At 33.2% G+C, this 18,681-nt stretch overlaps 1 protein-coding gene and 1 long non-coding RNA gene across 2 annotated transcripts; one reads left to right on the top strand and one right to left on the bottom strand.

The window, feature by feature from the left end:
• Positions 1–2,214: 2,214 nt before the first annotated feature.
• On the top strand, positions 2,215–10,719 carry LOC124899734. The gene is made up of 3 exons (XR_007057260.1): positions 2,215–2,292; positions 3,595–3,657; positions 10,544–10,719. It is a non-coding gene; the product is annotated as an uncharacterized LOC124899734 (long non-coding RNA).
• A 4,029-nt stretch (positions 10,720–14,748) lies between these two features.
• LOC107873041 (stearoyl-[acyl-carrier-protein] 9-desaturase 1, chloroplastic) lies at positions 14,749–16,614 on the bottom strand. Its single transcript, XM_016719747.2, has 2 exons — positions 15,887–16,614; positions 14,749–15,355 (listed from the first exon to the last, which is right to left on the bottom strand). The coding sequence occupies exons 1-2, from the start codon at positions 16,499–16,501 to the stop codon at positions 14,801–14,803; spliced, it is 1,170 nt and encodes a 389-aa protein (XP_016575233.2). The 5' UTR covers positions 16,502–16,614; the 3' UTR covers positions 14,749–14,800.
• Positions 16,615–18,681: the final 2,067 nt, after the last annotated feature.

The following is an 18,681-nucleotide window of genomic DNA, read 5'->3' as shown; positions in this document are numbered from 1 at the left end:
CAAATTCTGCATCTTGTTTAAATTTTTCTTCTCCTTGTGTTATTTGTCCCATGTCAAGACAATTTAATCTATCTTTTTCTTCTAGTGTTATTTTAATTAAATCTATTTTTAATATAATACATGTGAATACTTGGGGACCTTACAAATCTATCACACATGATGATTTTTAATACTTTCTTATAGTTATTGATGACTTTAGTAGAGCTACTTGGACACATATTCTGAGTACTAAGTCTAATATTTTTTCCATCCTTCAATCTTTTCTTTCTATGGTAGAAAGACATTTCAATTCTAAAGATAAAAATATAAGAATTGATAATGCTTTTAAGTTAGTAAATGAAAAAGTACAATATGATTTCTTTCTTTTCAAGGGAATTATTAATCAAACAACTTGTGTTTATACTCCACAACAGAAAACACAAACATTTATTGAAAACATCGAGAGCTCTTATATTTCAATCTCATCTTCCTTATTAGTTATTGGGATGAATGTCTTTTAACTACAACTTATCTCATAAGCAAATTTTCCTCAAGTGTTTTGAATTCAAAAACACCTTTTTTAAAAGTTTTATTCAATAATAAATCATCTTATGATCATCTAAAATATTTTGGGTGCTTATGATTTTATCTACTCTATCTATAAATAGAGCTAAATTTGATACTAAAGCAACATCTTGTGTTTTTATAGGATATCCATATGGAAAGAAGGGATATAAAGTATTAAATTTTCAAACCAAGAAAATTACAATGTACAAAGATGTTATTTTTTATGAAGAATATTTTTCTTTTATGTCACAATCTGTCTTCCCCTCTATTATATTTTCTTCTGGTGTGTCCGATTTTTCTACTTCTCTACCACAATCTTTTTTTTCTTTATTAGATTACTCTATTGATTATGAATCGACTCTGGATCCAGTAGGTTTACTCACTATGCCTCAATTTCCATCAAGTGTCAGTGATGTGCCACCCACTAACTCTACATCTGTTTCGACTCCAAGTTCACCTCAGTTGCCTATTGTTAAAATTATACTAAGAAAATCTTCTAGGACTTATAAGAAGCTGGATTATTTAGAAGAATACATTTGTAAAGCTCTTCACCTTATAGATGTGACTACTACCTATTTTCTCAGTACTGGTATTCTTAGTTTCATATTTTTAATGCTTTATTTTCTAATAATTATGTTATGCTGAACTCTGTTACTAGTATACAAGAATATGTTAATTATATTCAAGCAGTACATCATCCAAGTTGGCAAGAAGTCATGGATAAAGAATTTGCGGCTTATATTTTAACTACACATGGGGTGTTATTGTTCTTCCTATTGAAAAGAAAGCACAGCCTTCTAAATGGGTTTATAAAGTCAAATAGAATCTGATGAAATCATTGAAAGACTAAAGGCTCGATTGGTCATTAAAGGTGATGTATAGAGTGAAGGTATTGATTATAATGAAACTTTCTCTTTAGTAGTCCAGATGACTATTATCAAAGGTGATGTGTAGAGGAAAAGTATTGATTATAATGAAACTTTCTCTTTAGTAGTCAAGATGACTACTATTAGATGTATTTTAGCGATTGCATTAAAGAATAATTGGGGAGTTTTTCAATTAGATTTTAACATTGTTTTTATTCATGGCGATCTCCATGAAAAATTTTATATGAAATTTTCCCCTGGTGTTACACCAATCTCTCGTAATCATCTTAGTTTGCTTAAGAAATTTATTTATGGGCTTAAACAAGCATCTAGACAATGGTATGCTAATCTTACTTTTGCTTTCAATTTTAAGGATTTCGGTCATTCCCTTTATGATTATTCTCTCTTTTTTAAGAAATCTTGTAAGTCTATCTCTATTGTAGCAACGTATGTAGATGATATATTGTTGATAGGCAATAATAAAGGTAAACTACAAGTTTTAAATTTTTTTTTAGACAAGGAGTTCAAAATCAAGGATCTTTGTCCTTTGATTTTTTTTCTTGGCATGGAGGTCGTTTGAGAATCTACATGGATACTTATTTTGCAAAAAAAATTTACACTATATTTATTGAAAGAATTTGATACTCTTCATTTATCTCATGTTTCTCTCCCTTTGGATTAGAGTGTCAAACTACCGGATAATTGAGGAATTCCTATTCAAGATCCTACTTTATAGGCATTTATTGAGTAAAATCAATTATTTAACACATATAAGGCTTGATTTGTCATTCACAATGCAGCATTTTAGTCAATTTATGAAGGCTTGAACCTTATTTTAAAGCTACATTGCGAGTGCATCTCTATCAGCTCATTGATTCAGGTTTAAATATATTCATATATGCTTTCGCTTATTTTGAATGATAGCATTTTGTGATTCCGACTGGGGTACCTGTACAGATTCACGAAAATTAGTAAGTCGGTATTATATTTTTCTTGGTTCCTTTCCTATTTCATAGAAATCAAAGAAAAAACTTTCATATCTATTTGCTCAGCTGAAGCTAAGTATTGCTCTATGGGGAGGGTCGCAGCTGATGTTACCTAGGTGATTCACCTTATCGAAAATATCATCATCCCAATTCTTATACCAGTACCTTTTCATTCGGGAAACCTTGTCGCCATTCATATTAGAAAAAATATCATATTTCATGAACGGATGAAGCATGTCGAAAATGACTATCACTTCATCCATCAACAGTACCTTGTAGGATTAATCTCACTATTATAAGTAAATCTTCTTTCCAGCCCGTAGATATATTCACTAAGTCATTGATGGGGCCTTTGCATCATCAACATCTTGGTAAGTTGGGGGTCTCTTCCACACTTCCAACTTGAGGGGGGGTGGAGGGTAGGTGTTGGGATTCATTGTGAATATTTAGTCAATTATTGTGAATATATTTTAGGTACATACTAGATATTTTTTCCCTTGTTCGGATTTATTGTCAATAGATAGTTAATTATTATGAATATATTTTAGGTACATACTAGATTTTTTTTTTTGAGATATGCATCTACTACCCCCTCGAACTATGGCCAAAGTTGTTACGACACATTCCAACTTCACATGGGTCCTATTATCCTCCTGAACTCAATTTTAGCATATTTTTGTCACCCTTTTGTGCTGACATGACACCTTTATTACATAAAATGGGGCCTAAAAAGGATGACAAAAATACACTTAAATTGAGTTTAGAGGCTAATAGAACTCCTATGAAATTGCAGTGTGTCATAGGGAATTTGATCATAGTTCAGAGGGCTACCAAATGCTTTACTCTATTTTTTTACCTTTTTAGATGTGCACAATATTTTGTAGCTATCCAGTATTTAGCTTAGTAATCAGATTCAGTTTTTTTGACCATAGCATATAGATATCAACTATCCAGTTATCAGTATTCAGTGATTTAGTTTACAGATTATGTCAGAACATATTTTATGTTTGGTCGCACATTATCAGTGTTTACAGATTCCATGTATTCTTACTCAATACCTCATGCTACTTATAAAGTCAATTATTGCTCATGCATATAAACCCATGCATAACAACCCAATCCCATTTAGCATACCAGTACATTCAAAGTACTGACCACATACTTATTTTTTTGTGTTATGATGTCTCATATCATAGGGTTGAATGCTCAGGCTTTCGAACGCACCTAGACCTCTCAGCGTACCCACGGTAGAAGCAGTGGTGAGTCCTTATATTCCGAGGACCATAATATTTAATTCAGTATGTTCTGTTCAGTAGTCAGTCGGAGTTAGTGGGGGCTTATCTCATCAACTCCACAGTCAGTTAGTAGAGGCTTTTGGATACTTTCAGTCAGTCATTTAATTATCATTTGTTATTGGTAGTCTTTATATTATTACTTTCAAGCAGCTATTTTCAAACTTATGATTCATAAATTTTTGATATGTCTTAAAACCTAATGACGTATTAAGCTTTGTTTTTCACAGATGTTCTTTGCTATTTTATTCAGTGCTCACAGTAGGTACCAACATGGGATAGCTTGTGGTCCTTTTGGGTTGTAGGCATCGTGTGGCATCCAAGGTGTACTCTCGGGGCATTACAAACTTAGTATCAGAGCCTAAGGTTTTAAAGTATCCTAGGGAGTTTGAAAGCCGCGTTAAGTAGAGTCTTATTCATGGGTGTGAAGCATGACACACTTATGGACAAGAGGCTATGAGATGTTTTAGGAAGAGTTTCCCCTTCTTTCAGTATTCATATCGTGTGATTGAGCATGATTTCAATTTAAAATATCCTTCTAATCTAATTTCCTTTCCGTTTATATAACATGCCTCCTAGAAATACTAATGAAAGAAGAAATGGAAATCAGACAATACCTGTGCCCGTTCAGGGAGATCCCCTGAATGAGTATGTTTCCCATACAGAGTCCAGAGCTGCATTCACTACTCTAGCTAATTCCACGAGGCTCAAAATGTTCATCCAGATATTGTTTAGGCCAACCCAGTTGCTAATACTACCGTATCCAGGATTAGGGACTTTACCCAAATGAATCCTCTTTTATTTCTGGGATCCAAGTCCGAATAGGATCCACAGGAATTCCTAGACATGGTGCAGTAGGAACAGACATTTTGGGGGTGACTTTTAGTGAGAGTGCTAAATTGGCTACTTACCAGAAGCAGGATATAGCCCATACTTGGTTTAAATAGTGGAAAGGGGATAGAGCCGCAGATGCAGGACCTATTGAATGAGAGTAGTTTGCTACTGCCTTCTTAGATAAATTCTTTTCCTTGGAGCTAAGGGAGGCTAAGGTGTTAGAGTTTATTAATCTAAAACATGGCAACATGAGTGTGGAAGAGTATTCCCTCACGTTTACTTAGCTAGCTAGGTATGATCCTCATGTAGTAGCTGATAGCAGGTCTACGATAAGAAAATTTATGTTTGGGGTGTCTGATAGTGTGGCAAAAGAGTGTAGGACCATGATGTTGACTAAGAAGATGGACTTGTCTAGGCTTATGGTCCATGCTCAGCAGATTGAAGGGGAGAAAGCTGCTGAGAGAGAAAAGAGAACAATTAGGATAGAATAGGTAGCTTTAATTTTTCTCATCCAAGGTTAGAGGATGGTAACCATTCTCAATTTTGTCAGAAATCTTCAACTCCATCTTTGCCTTCAGCTAGTGCACCAATTCCCAAATTTAGAAATGATAATAGGGAGAGGGAGCTAGGGTCTTAATCTCAGGGTAGTGCAAAAATGCTCGGATGAATCTTCTTTGCCACAAGTGTAGAAGGAATTGTCTAAAAGAGTGTAAGGCTGGCAATGATGTATATTTTGGGTGTGGTAAGACAGACCATTGGATTTGGGAGTTTAAAGTGGTTGCTCGGAAGGGGGGATGTGCTCCATCAAGGCCAGTCCCCTCAATTGTTTGCTCCAGTAGGTCACCCGACTCAGCAAGGCGCTACTTCTAGTACTACTAGCGGTCAGCATCAGAATTGGCTTTATGCACTTCAGTCCCGGTGGGATTAGGAAAATTCTCCTGATATGGTTATTGGTGCATTGTAGGTCTTTTATTTACATCTTTATGCATTGTTAGATTCTGGGGATTCTCTTTCTTTTGTCATCCCTTAAATAGCTATCAACTTCGGAGTCAGCCTTGAAACCTTAATAGAATTCTTCTTAGTGTCTACCCCAGTAGGTGTCTCTATTGTAGCCAAGAAGGTATCCAGGAAATATTCGATCACAATATCCCAGAAAGTCACTTTGGTTGATCTTGTGGAGTTAGAGATAACTAATTTTGATGTCATTCTTAAAATGGATTGGCTCCACTCATGCTATGCTTCAGTTGATTGTAGAAATAGAGTTGTTCATTTTCAATTTTCAAAAGAACCAGTTCTTAAATAGAAGGGTAGTGCTTTAATATTTTAGAGGTCAACTTGTTTCATCCCTTAGAGCGAGAAAAATGATATCCATGGGGTGTGTCTACCATCTTGTTCGAGTTAAAGACTCTGGATCAGAGACTCCAAATCTTAAGTCAGCTTTAGTAGTAAGCGAATTTCCAGATGTGTTCCTTGAATATCTTCCTAGAGTTCTTCCTGAAAGAGAAAGTTACTTCAAAATATTCTGATACAAGTACAATCACGATCATGGACACTTTTTGAGTATTTTGAAGACCACCTAAAGAGTGCATAAGTGTAAGTGTGAAAGAGGCCCAAAACCGTCCCAAGCACACTCCATGGGCTATTTTTGGAGCCTTTTTCATTAAAAGGTCTTTTAGTCTTTTGTATTTTATTTTTTAATGTAATATAAATTGAACATTGTAGGGTTTTAGTTGGTAGTTTTTTATGAATGTTGAAGAAATAACACTCCTCTTAGAGAGAGAGATTCCACAACCAAAACTAGGGCATAACATAAGGGTGGATTCTCTTATGTGTTGCATTTTGCTTAATACGTTGGTACTTGAGTGGTGGACGCCTCTCTTGTGTCAATTGTAAGAGTTAGGTGTTTGTTGTGTGAAGTGTTAAAGGTCCAAGATTGTAATATGCTCTTGGGTTTTTAAGACTATATCAACACTTGTCTAACTATCTATCTTGTATCTTGTTTTAGTCTCGGCTTCATGTGTTGTTAATGTAATCCATTTGTTCTTGTTGCTATTGTAATATTGTAGATCTTCATCTTGTGTTGCTAAACTTGTTGTTGTCCGGCTTTTTTGGTGTATTAACACCTTGTATCCTCTTCTTCCTTGTTCTAGATAGTGAATCCAAGAGAGGTCCCCATTTGGTCCATGATTTGTTGTGATTTATGGACTATTTTGGGGTGTGATTTTGTATTCCCTTGTTTTTTACGTATCATTTGGTATCAGAGCATGGCTTGATCTTGTTCCTACAAGATCAATCTTGGGCTTGCTTGTTATAAAATAAAATAAAAATTTGAAAAGCTGAAAACTTCAGAAAAATTGCAATCTATCCATTTTGGTTGTCTTGGCCGAAATTGTGTTCTTGGCCGAGATTTGTTCTTGAGTCTAGGTGTAGGAGTCTTTTACTTGTCTTGTGTGTTTGTATTATTAGTTTTGTTCTTCACTAACAGGTCCTCGTGTTCTAACCTTTCAGTGACCTTTTCTTTAGGTCAAAAATAGTGATGATGAGAAGTTGTGTAGATAAGAGAGAGAAAATATGTCATGTTGGGGAAGATAGTCGTATGCTTGCTTTATGTAATTCTATGAGTCTGAATAAATATTGAGTGAAGTTTTTGTATATAACTGGTCAATTCAGAATATGTTATGTATGTCTTCTTAAGAGTGGTGCATGAAATTTTCTATTAATAGAGGTTTGTAGGTTGTGACAAGGGTGTTTTATGGGAGTGTGTTTAGAAGTGCATATGCGGTTATAGAAGTAGGCTTTAACATCATGTTTTTATATATCTAAATGAATGCACTGCACGTTAGTAAATGTCTAGTATGAGGTTGAATATGGTTGTTGGGGTGGTAATGAGAATTTTTCATAAGATGAGAAGTTGTGAAGTGCAGGGTGTGTTAAATTATGGTTCAGACTAGTATTACAGTGTTATGTGGTGTATCCTGTGATGGTGGGTTTGGCTTAAAGATGGTGAGGGAATTTAGTTCAGTTTAGACATGAGTAGATGGAAATATCAATGGTCATGTGAGAATTAGAAGATAAATCAATGAGTATGGTCTTTAAGGGAAAGAAATAGTTGAGAAAATATTTTAGAAGTATGTCTAAGATTGCTAGTAAGGTGTTGAGTTGCCTAAGGCACAGAAATTCTATCTCAGTCTATGATTTAAAGGGTTTATTTTCTAAGCTATAGAGTTGTAGAAATATTGTAATCTTTTATTCAGATGCCTTTTTCAGATCATGCCCAAAGCTCTTTGCTCCCTTATATCATTAGAACTCCCTAGGAAGGTGTTGATGAAATCCTCCACTTGAGTATAAGTATCTAGTATGATTCAGTTTAGATAGCTAGCAGTCCAGTTTAATAATTATACGGATAGATTTCTATAGTATTCCATTTTTCAAACTATTCTGGTCTTACTACCTGAAGTTTCATAAGTACGGCCATTCCAGTAAATAGTTGTTCGCACCCATGAAAAATTGCGAATTCAGCTCAGTATATGTATCAGGCATCAGTTTCAGAATTTGGATATCTAGTCATGATTCAGTGCGTAAGTATTCAAGGAACAATCTTTGTTTTCTAAGTGTTCCAGCTCAGACAGTGTAAAACCCATTATGTAATCTTAGCCTCATTTTCTCATGATTTATGCCTGCATAAACTATCACTTCGCAATCTAAAAGTACAATCGCACCATGAGCACATCAAGCAAGTTCTAAACTCTCAGCATGAGCCAACTCCTTACGATAAGTAAAGACAAGTGTAGTTGAAGGTAATAGTCTTTCTTCATTCAGCTCCTTTCTAATCAAAGATTCAGCTATATATTTATTCTTAGTATAAGTTCATGCACTCACAGAAGTACTCAAAGGTTTAGAATGAGGTAGAATTAGTTTAGCAAGTTATTTCAACTATGCACCCTCATTTTTCCTCTGTATTCTTAACCTAGCTAGCCATATTCGAGATGAATGTTCCCAAGGGGAAGATATTGTAATACCCCAAACTTTCCTTAAGCCTAATTTCGTCTCTATAATATTGACGAATGACTTCCAAAGTGAGTTATATTTAAATCATATAGAAATCTCCTAATTTTGACTTTTTATCGTATGGGAAATTAAATTATCTTTCCAACGATATAATATTTTCCCAAATTTGATAACCGGACAAGAAGTTATAGCTAATTGAAGTTCCTGCCATAAAACACCGTCATTCGACCCTTAGCACATCGCGGAGAGGAGTAATATCCCAATTGTCAATTTTCTGTAGCCTAGTGCGATTGTGGCGTGTCGCACTGAAGTTTCAGGTCCCAACCAATGGGACAACGCGATGGCTTCGCATCGCGGTGACACTCAGATTCCCATTCGTCAATTTCCAGTGAGCCACCGCGATAATGACGCGTCGCGGTGGCCCATAAAATCGGGCTCCCAGTTATATTTTTCTAGTTAAGTTCAGAAGTTAACAAGGATATTTTGGACTTTTTCCAGGCCACTTAAATCATCCAAACACCTGAATTAAGGTCATTACAAGCATCATATACCTTTTTTCTCAAAATCCCTCAACTAAAAACCCTAGTTCATAAAACTTCTCCTCCAAAAAACTTAAGATTTCTCCATCAATTCTCCAACTTAAGTCAAGATTCCAAGTTCTTAGAGCAAGAATTCCAATAACCCTCATTCAAGAGTTCTAATAACATCTCGCAAGCAAGTTATTCATCCAAGTTTATCAATCTAAGGTATGTGGGGTTTGAACAAGAACAATCCTTGCGTTCTTGTGCCCAAAAACTTCTTTTCATGAACATCAAGTTAGGGTTTATACCCATTACCATTATTTGCAAGATTATGTGATTTTTCATGGTTTAAAAGTTGAATTACATGATTTTGTTTATATTTCCGTGCCTATTTCTGAATTTTCCAAATTTTAAGATGATTATGAATGTTTTGTTATCAAAGCATGAATTTTGAGATGTTGAAATCATGAGATTCATATTATGAGTTATTTTTCTAAAATCTTGTTTGAGATGATTGTAAGATTTTTAAGATGAAGGTTGAGCATGAAGTTTAAATATGATTTTGATGCATTAAAGCTTTACACTTTGAGTCCTAAGTACAAGTGATGAGTCTTAATTTGAGATTGAACTATGGGCCACTTAGCCCTACTTGAGAATTGCAGTTTTATTAATTTCTATGCTATAAGCACCTATGTTTTGAGTACTTTGAGATTATTGAGAAATATTTGACCTTTTTGTTCCTAATAGAGTTGGAATCCACATTGATGCTCCATTAAAGCAAATAGTAATATATTTTGGTCTTCAGCAAAGACCCTTGACTTATTTGAGGTGGATTTCCTAAGAGTTTTGAGATGAGTATGGGAATAGTATTTATCACTGAGTTGGGTATGATTTTGAGGTCTTATACCTTAGAACTACGTGCCACCGTAGGACTGAGATTTATGGGCCCGAGGCCAAGATAGTGATCTCTGAGTTAAGGTTAGACTCCCCGTAAAGAGTATGACGTGTCTCCCTAACGTGAGGTTTCTTCCTTAGGAGGACGAGACTATGGACTCCATGTAGCTCACATGGCTTATGTCGGTTAGAAGAAACTCCCGAGTGTCCAAAGTTATGTAATTCCAATAGTCACGGAGTTCCCAAGTCTTAAAGTTTAAAAAAGTCTTGAGTCCTTGAGTTTCAAAGAAGTTTTACTCTCCATGAGATAAAAGTATGAGTTTGAAAGCATTCCTTTAGCCTTCACGTTTTGAGAATAAGATGGAGAATATAGATTTTAGAATTAAATAGAATGACTCATGAGATTTGTACTATATGCTTCATTATACTTGATTTATGAGATTCAGATTTCAGCTTTTACTCAAGCTATGTGAGTCATTTATATTAGCATGTAGATTTTCGATAAAGATTGATGATATTGTTTACTTATTGCATTGCATCCCTATATACTTAGTACATCCTCAAAGTGTTGATCCACATATATGTCTATGTGCTAGATTATCTCATAATGTAGCTACAAGTTGTAGTGTGTGCAGTCAAAATCAGACAGTTGCAGATTCCAGCCAGCAAATGATGAGTCCTCCTATTTCGGGGACTTCAATTAGATTTATTATTGTTCTTTACTTTCTTATTCTTATAGATTGATTAGTGATAGTTGGGGCCGTGTCCTTGATATCTATAGTTAGTATTAGTAGAGGCTTCATAAACAGTCAGTAGAGTTAATGTATTCAGTTTTAATTTTCTTTGTAAAAGCAGAGTTATAATCATGTGAATTCAGTTTTGTATTGATCAGATTCAGAAAAGAGTCATCTTCCGCTAATATTGTACAAATTTATGTATTTTATTCAGTTGCTTATGAGTTTGCCAGTAGAAGGGTTAGCTTGGGGTTACTTGTGACCCTAAGCACCGTGTGATATCCCGGGACCCGTTTTTGAGGCGTTACAATAGTAGTGGTAGTAAAAGGCGAATTAGTAGTTGTAGAGATAGTTTAAGTAGTAGATATATCTGTGTATCTCTGGTACCTCTTAGTCAAATTTTTTAAAAAGGAGTAGGTGTAAGTGCTTATGATATGGATTATTTAGAAGCTCAGGAAAATTACGGTATAAAAGAAGAAAATGAAGTAGATGCGATTAATTTAGATGAAGATGATGAAAATATTGGTGAGATACCCACAGTAGAAAATGCTAATGTTTGATCTGAATCGATTAATCTTCCTCTCCATCCTCCCGCTGTCCCTAAAACTCATAGAAAAACTAGTATTGCATGGGAATTTTTTACATCTTTAGAAGGACAGACTAAGGTGCAATGCAATATTTGTCAACAAGTATATGATCATAAAAGAGAAGGCAATCAAGGGGTACGGGTTCGTTAATGAGACATTTAAGAGAGAATCACGCTAGAGAGTTATGTATTGCAAAAGATGGTAAGGCTGTTGGTGGGCCATTACAAACTAGATTGAATCCAACAACCGGTCAGTTAATTAAGAATTATAATAAATTGAGGGACTGGGAAAAATAGCAAAAATGGTAGTTGTGGGTTGTTGGTCTTTCACTTTTCCTTCTTCGGATGCTTTTATTCATTATATTCAATCAATTTATAATCCTATATTTAATGGTATTCATATAAATGTTTGTCGGGCCGATATTCTTAGACTTCATTCACAATATGTTTATTATTTATCTACATTGTTAAAAAATTTAAAGTAGAATGGCTCTAACTTCTAATCTTGGTCGTGCTGTTAATAAAAATAATTATTGAACCATTACTTGTCACTGGATAGATAGTAATTTTGTTATGTAAAAATGTATTCTAGCATTTTTATATGATGAAGATCGTAGACATACCAGAGAATTTATTTCTAAATCTATTAGTAAAGTTGCAAAATTTTATGGTGTTGAAAAAAAAGTCTTATGTATTGCTTTTGATAAAGACTGCTATTAAAAAGTTAAAAGCTGAACTCTCTCCATTGTTACTTGAAATATTTCATGTTAAGTGTGCTTGTCATATATATAATTTAATTGTAAGAGATGATCTTGAATTTAGTGAGCTTTATATTGAAAAGATCCGGCTTGTTGGTGAATTTATTCAAGGAAATAATCAAAAATAAAAGAGTGAGGGAATTTAAAGTTAAATGTGAACAAAATGGACTTAGACCGATATTTATTCCTGAAGAATGTGATACTAGATGAAATGCTACGTATGATTATTTAAAAACTTGTCATGCTTATAGAGTTTTTATTACATTGACTTTTAACCAATATTGTGATTCATTTGTTGATTTGGCTGAATGTATGCTACATGATTCTGATTGGGCTGTAATTGATCATCTTGTTAAGTTTTTGAAAAAAAAATTATATAGCTACGGTTGAATTTTTCGGTGCTTATTATCCCACTGTTTGTAATATTTTAGCATATATAGCCGATATTTCTGCTTTGCTCAAGGAATATAAGAATAAAGAAGGTTACAAAGATACTGTTAGTGCTATGTTTGCTAAATTTAAAAAATATTTTTTTTCGATTTCTCCTATTTACTTGGTTGGTGCTATACTAAATCCATGTACGAAATATCATACTATATGCCACTTTAGTTCTCTTATTTATTCTAACTTAGAGATGAATGCTGAAGATGAAGAACAACTAGATTTGTTTACGGCTATGAGTGATGCGAACATTTACATAGAAAAATTATATAACCATTATGTTGATTTACTTGATGTAGTTGTAACAACAAATATCACTCCAACTGTCGCTCCTCATCCTCCCGAAGAGCCATCATCTTCTAAAAGGCCAGCACATAGTGATTTTCCTGATAACTTTTATAATTTAAAGGTTTGAAACAGTGTTGAGGCGGGAACTTACACAGTAAGTTCTCGGGAAGAGCTTAAGTATTATCTTCAAACGCCGATAGAGGACCAAAGACGACGGATCAACGCATTGGATTGGTGGAAGAATAATGAAAGACAACATTCTATGCTTTCAAGATTAGTTAGAGATATATTGAATGTTTCAATGTCAACTGTTGCATCGGAGAGTGTTTTTAGTCAGAGACAACAACAGCTTGAAGACAACCGACACTAATTGGGGAGCAATGCTATGAATGTTCTAGTTTGCCTTAGAGATTGGATTAGAGCAGAATGGAGAAATCAACGAATGGAGGTGGAGCCGAAAGTCGAATTAAATCTTAAAGAAATTATGACTTCAAGGGAGAACTCAACATAACCAAGTCTTATGCATGGTTTTGTCCCCATTGATTTTGACTATCCTATGCCAGTTTCCGTTAATATTAACATGGATGAGTTGAAAAAAATGATGTAAAATTTGTAGATTTTTCATTCATGTAAGTTATAAATTTTGGATCATTTTGCAATCAATAAAATACAACATTCATTCACTTGTTACTTTGTAATTTTTTTCATTTAAATTAAATTTCTAGTTTTAATTAAATACTTAGTTTTAATAAATTACTAATTTACTATCAAACTTTACACTAAGTAATAGACAATTAAACATAACAAACATATATACACATAATGAAAAAAACAATTCTGTTAAGTTCAAAACCTCAAGTATTATTATATTAAGTATCATATTTTCTATAGTCTCTAAATTATATATATTTAATGTATACATATAGTATATATAGGTTGTATGTATATCGTTTCAACTTTCAAGTGATATTTTAAGTAGTAAATATTCTAAATATACGTCTATATATTTTTTATATATTAAAATAGTATATATTTAATGTGTATATATTTTTAAAGTAGTACAATAGGTAGTGTATATATGACTATATGTTATATGTGTATATATTGTATACACAGTACACTATAAAGTAGTATATATTTAACGTATACATGTGTATATGTTTTCTAATTAAAGTAGTATATATATAGTGTATATATGGTGTATGTATATTAGTTAAAGTAGTACATATATTGTATGGTACGTATATATGTGTATATATTTTCTATAGACTCTAAAGTAGTATATATTTAACGTATACATGTGTATATGTTTTCTAAAGAAGTATATATATAGTGTGCATATGTTGTATGTATATTATTTAAAGTAGTACATATATTGTATCGTATATATATATATGTCTATATATTTTCTATAGACTCTAAAATAGTATATATAATTATTTATTAAACGTATACATGTGTATATGTTTTCTAAAGTAGTAAATATATAGTGTATATATGTTGTGTGTATATTATTTAAAGTAGTACATATATTGTATGTATATTATTTAAAGTAGTACAAATATTATATCGTATGTATATATGTATACATATTTTGTATACACTATAAAGTAGTATGTATATTTAACGTATAGCCGTATATATGTGCATATGTGTGCATGTTTTCTAATGTAGTATATATATAGTGTATATATGTTGTGTGTATATTGTTTAACGTATTTAAAATATATATAGGTGGATATATATAGTGTATATTGGAAAAAAAAATTTTAATTTCAATTTTTTTTTTAACGTTTGACCGGATTTGACCGGTTTGGACCGGGTTGGACTGGTGTAAGTATAATGGGCCAGTCTCGGTTTGTTTTATAAAAAAACACTATTGGGCCAGTACCGGACCGATCCGTTAAAATAGGTCCGGAACCGGACCGGCCCACAAACCAGTAATATAACATGGGTCGGTTCCGGGTTGACCCGGTCCGACCTGTTTCGCAGACTTAATTGAAAGGATAAGCATTTATTTTAAATCTTTATTACAAATCAATATATCTAAACTCGCACTTGCTTGTTAAAAATCCAACTAAACTTCACGGGACGGGACTCTAATTTCTTGGCTCGATTTTCCAACTTCCTAACCTTGCATGGAAGTCCGCACACAAAATCCTGTGCACGCCTTGCCTCGCTTGTCAAGCCTTCAAGCTTTTCCAGTTCCCATCGTGTTATGAAAAAATCCAACATTTCGGCATAATCACGAGATGTGTAAACGCCCTGCCTTTCGGAAATGGCAGAAAAATGCTCAAATATATTCGGATCTTGCCCATCGTACATGAGATGCAATGGCATTCTAATTCTCTTCTTCATCATATTCCCGATGGCTAGCATAGTCGTGTTTGGGTCCACTTCCAACAACTTCTCAATAATTCTTGTGTAAGCCTTCTCGTGCCGCTTCTCATCTGCTGCAATTGTACCACATATACGTGCTAGCACGGGGTCTCCACCTTCTTTAGCTAGCTTAGCCATATTACCATGCGTCAAAAATGTGGCTCGCTCTTGAAATGATGTGTACACAAAGCCCATATATGGATTGTTCTCTGCTCCGATGTCCTAAGATGCAAACATTCAAACATGATGAACAACTTATATTTATAATTTGTAATCTTAAAAAAGTCATACGTATGATTTTTCATACAGAACATTAATTCCAAATTCAAAGACTAGTTATATTATTACATGGTTAAATAATTAGGGCTCAATAAATTTAGATGATTTTCCATAAATTGATAATTACGGCAAGTGAATTATAGTTCTAATATCGTCTAATCCCAGTAGGGTCTTTCTCAATTACTTGTTTACTTTTAACCAGGTTAAGAAATGTTGAAACAATATTTTTTAAAAAATAATGCCAAAAGTTTAAATAGATTTGGCTATTGGCGTAGTTGTTTAATGGTTATCTAGAATGAAGAAGGTACAAAGATTTTAACTCAATTTGACACTCTCATCTAGCATGATCTTTATTTATGCCCGGTTTGCTTTAACAATATTGCCATTTTTAGGTACCTATCAATATTCCTTCCATTTTTTATACGTGTCCATTATACTAAGTAATTTTATAAAAGTACTCAGAACAACACTTACAGCTCCAGCTCCAATCGAATATTGCAGTGTCTTCTCAATCATCAACATATCCACTCTCCCTGAAAGATAAAGATAAGTCCTTAGCAGATCACCATGTCGGTTCTCCTCAGCTGACCATGACCGAGTCCAAATTGCCCACGGACATGGGCTGCAACCAGTCTCATCGCGTACACCATCAAACGTGTTAAACACGGTCTGATAGGTAGGCAAAGCATCCTCTGTTAACATATTACCCACAAGCAAAACAAAGTACTCATCCGAAAGCCCTAAAACTCGCTGCCTTAGGGCCCGGACCTCTTGCTCGAATTCATCGGGCCCTTGAGATGGGTCAGGGAGAAACTCTATGGGCTGCCAACAGTTCTGTACGGGCTTGCGTAGGGGGAGGATGCTTTCGGAAACCCAAGATTCTAAATTCTTAAATATTTCTAATTTTTCTGGTGGCATTGAGTGAGTAACCTGGTGGCGTGATGGTGTGGCTGTGAGTGAAGCCACTGCGAGGACCCGCGATAAACTCCCCGATGGGGTTATTTTATGATGGAGTATGGTGGTTGTAGGGGGAGGTGACACCCACGCAATCGATGGAATGTTGTATTGGGAGAAACTTGTAGTTTGCATGGCTAATAGAAAGTTAATTAAAGAGTGTTGTATTAGATTGGTGACCAATATTGTTTACAAAGAGATGTTATTTATAAGGAGAATTTGTTGAATTCTTCAGCTGGAAGTTTAATAACTAGCCCATTTCATAAATGGCTTATAGAAAAAAATGTTTGGCATGATCTACTCCCTCAAAACTTAGCGTAGCTCGTTTCACATTTATTGCGAAATAATACCGTAATAAGAATGTGTAATTTACTATGTTGTTTCTATTCATTAAATGTTTAAAGAAGAAACAATTATATATACTTCCACCGTCTAAAAATGAAACCCACATTTATTGTCAGAAACAACAACAACAACAATAATAATAATAATAATAATAATAATAATAATAATAATAATAATAATAATAATAATAATGAGAATGAGAATGTATAATTTACTATGTTGTTTCTATTCATTAAATGTTTATTGAGAACTGAGCACTATAAAGAAAAAACAATTATATACTTTCTACTTTTAAAACGAATGACTCACTAATCTTTTTAGTCTGCTAAAAAACAAATGATCGTTTTATTTTTTAGCAATACTTAAATTCTAATTTTCCATGTAGCATGTTAAGACCACAAAATTAAAGGGTATTTTAGTACATTTTACAATTTTAATTTAAGAGCTCAAGTTTCAAAAGTTTTCTTTATTTTTTTAAACTCTGTGCAAAGTCAAATCATGTCATTCATTTTAAAACGAGGAGAATATATATAAATAAGAGTTATAAACATGTTTTTTTATATATTTTCTTAAATTCCGTATGTAGTTAAAATATCTCATTCTTTTTAAAATGAACGAAATATATATACAAAGAAGAGTTAGGAACATGCTGATGTGACCCTCTTTTTTTCTTTTTTTCTTTACTTTTTTCATTGCTCTTTTTTAAGTTTTTCTTTTTTCTTATTTATTTTGTGTTAAAAAAAAAAATCAAAAATCACTCACTTAATTTTCTCATTCAACATAGAATTAAATATGATGGTTGTGTCCTTTATGGAGAAGGTGATGTGTTACTTTTCTATGACCTTCATTTTTATTTTTTTTCTTCATTTTTTTTTAATTTTCTTCCTTAATTTCAAATTAAAGAGGTAATAATATTCTGCCCTATTTGTTGAGTATAAATAATAATTATTGTAGTTAAATTAAGGATAATTTACGTAAATTCTGATATGTTTATCCATATTTATATTTTATCTCAATTTTTTTTAAAATTTCATAAAATCCCTCTTTTTGTGATTTCAGATACATATTAAGTAAACGAAATACATGTTAATGATATATTTTATTATTTAATTGATTAACATAAATTAAGGGATATAACGGATAGTAAATCACTAAATAAGCAATTAACTCTACTAATCATCTACATAACTAAAGAAAATCACATAAAAAGCGGTATGTTGTTATTAATTTCAATTTTGAAAAAATTCACTGTCATAATCATTTTGCAGACGTTTTCTTCTTTTCTTTTCTTTTTCTCGTGGAGCATGCTTCATACATCAATCATTTTCAATGACTATTTTTGACACTTTTCATGCCGAGAAAAGTCCAAGTACAACAAATTGAACAATGATCAAAAGTCTTAACATACACTTTCAGATGGAACTTGCGGTTGATGCGCACATTGTGGAGCATTTTTTGTAGAATCACCATTTAGATTTGAATTCATGGGATAAAAGAAGGAGGACGACGAAAATGTGAGATTTGTGTAATTCAACGTCATGATTTTTTTTGTACGAGTGATCACTACAAGAAAAAGGTCTATTTAAGACCAATATTTAGGAACCAAAATATAATGTCGTCTCTAAAAGTATATTTATTGAGATGACATTATATTTCGGTCCATAATTGTGCAATTTATTATGAAGACATAAAATCTAGTCCTAAAAAAAAATTTATCTGGTCCCTATTGACAAATTAGAGTTAAGCGGAAAAGAAATACAGTCAAAAAATTCATTACAGCTAATTAATTAATATAACATATATAATAAGGCGCCAAACAAAAGTTTCTTTAATTTACTACAATTAAAAAATCTTTTCATCTTCAAATGGAGAACTTCTCGATCTGTACTACATGAAATTGTCATAATTGTGTCTCTCAATTTTGAACCTCACTGCTGTGTGTGCAACTCTCTCTTCTCACTGCTTTGTGT

This window comes from Capsicum annuum, chromosome 6 (genome assembly GCF_002878395.1).
Source record: "Capsicum annuum cultivar UCD-10X-F1 chromosome 6, UCD10Xv1.1, whole genome shotgun sequence".
Lineage (NCBI taxonomy): Eukaryota > Viridiplantae > Streptophyta > Magnoliopsida > Solanales > Solanaceae > Capsicum > Capsicum annuum.
The sequence above is the reverse complement of the archived record's forward strand: the minus strand, read 5'-3'. Positions and strand labels throughout refer to the sequence as shown.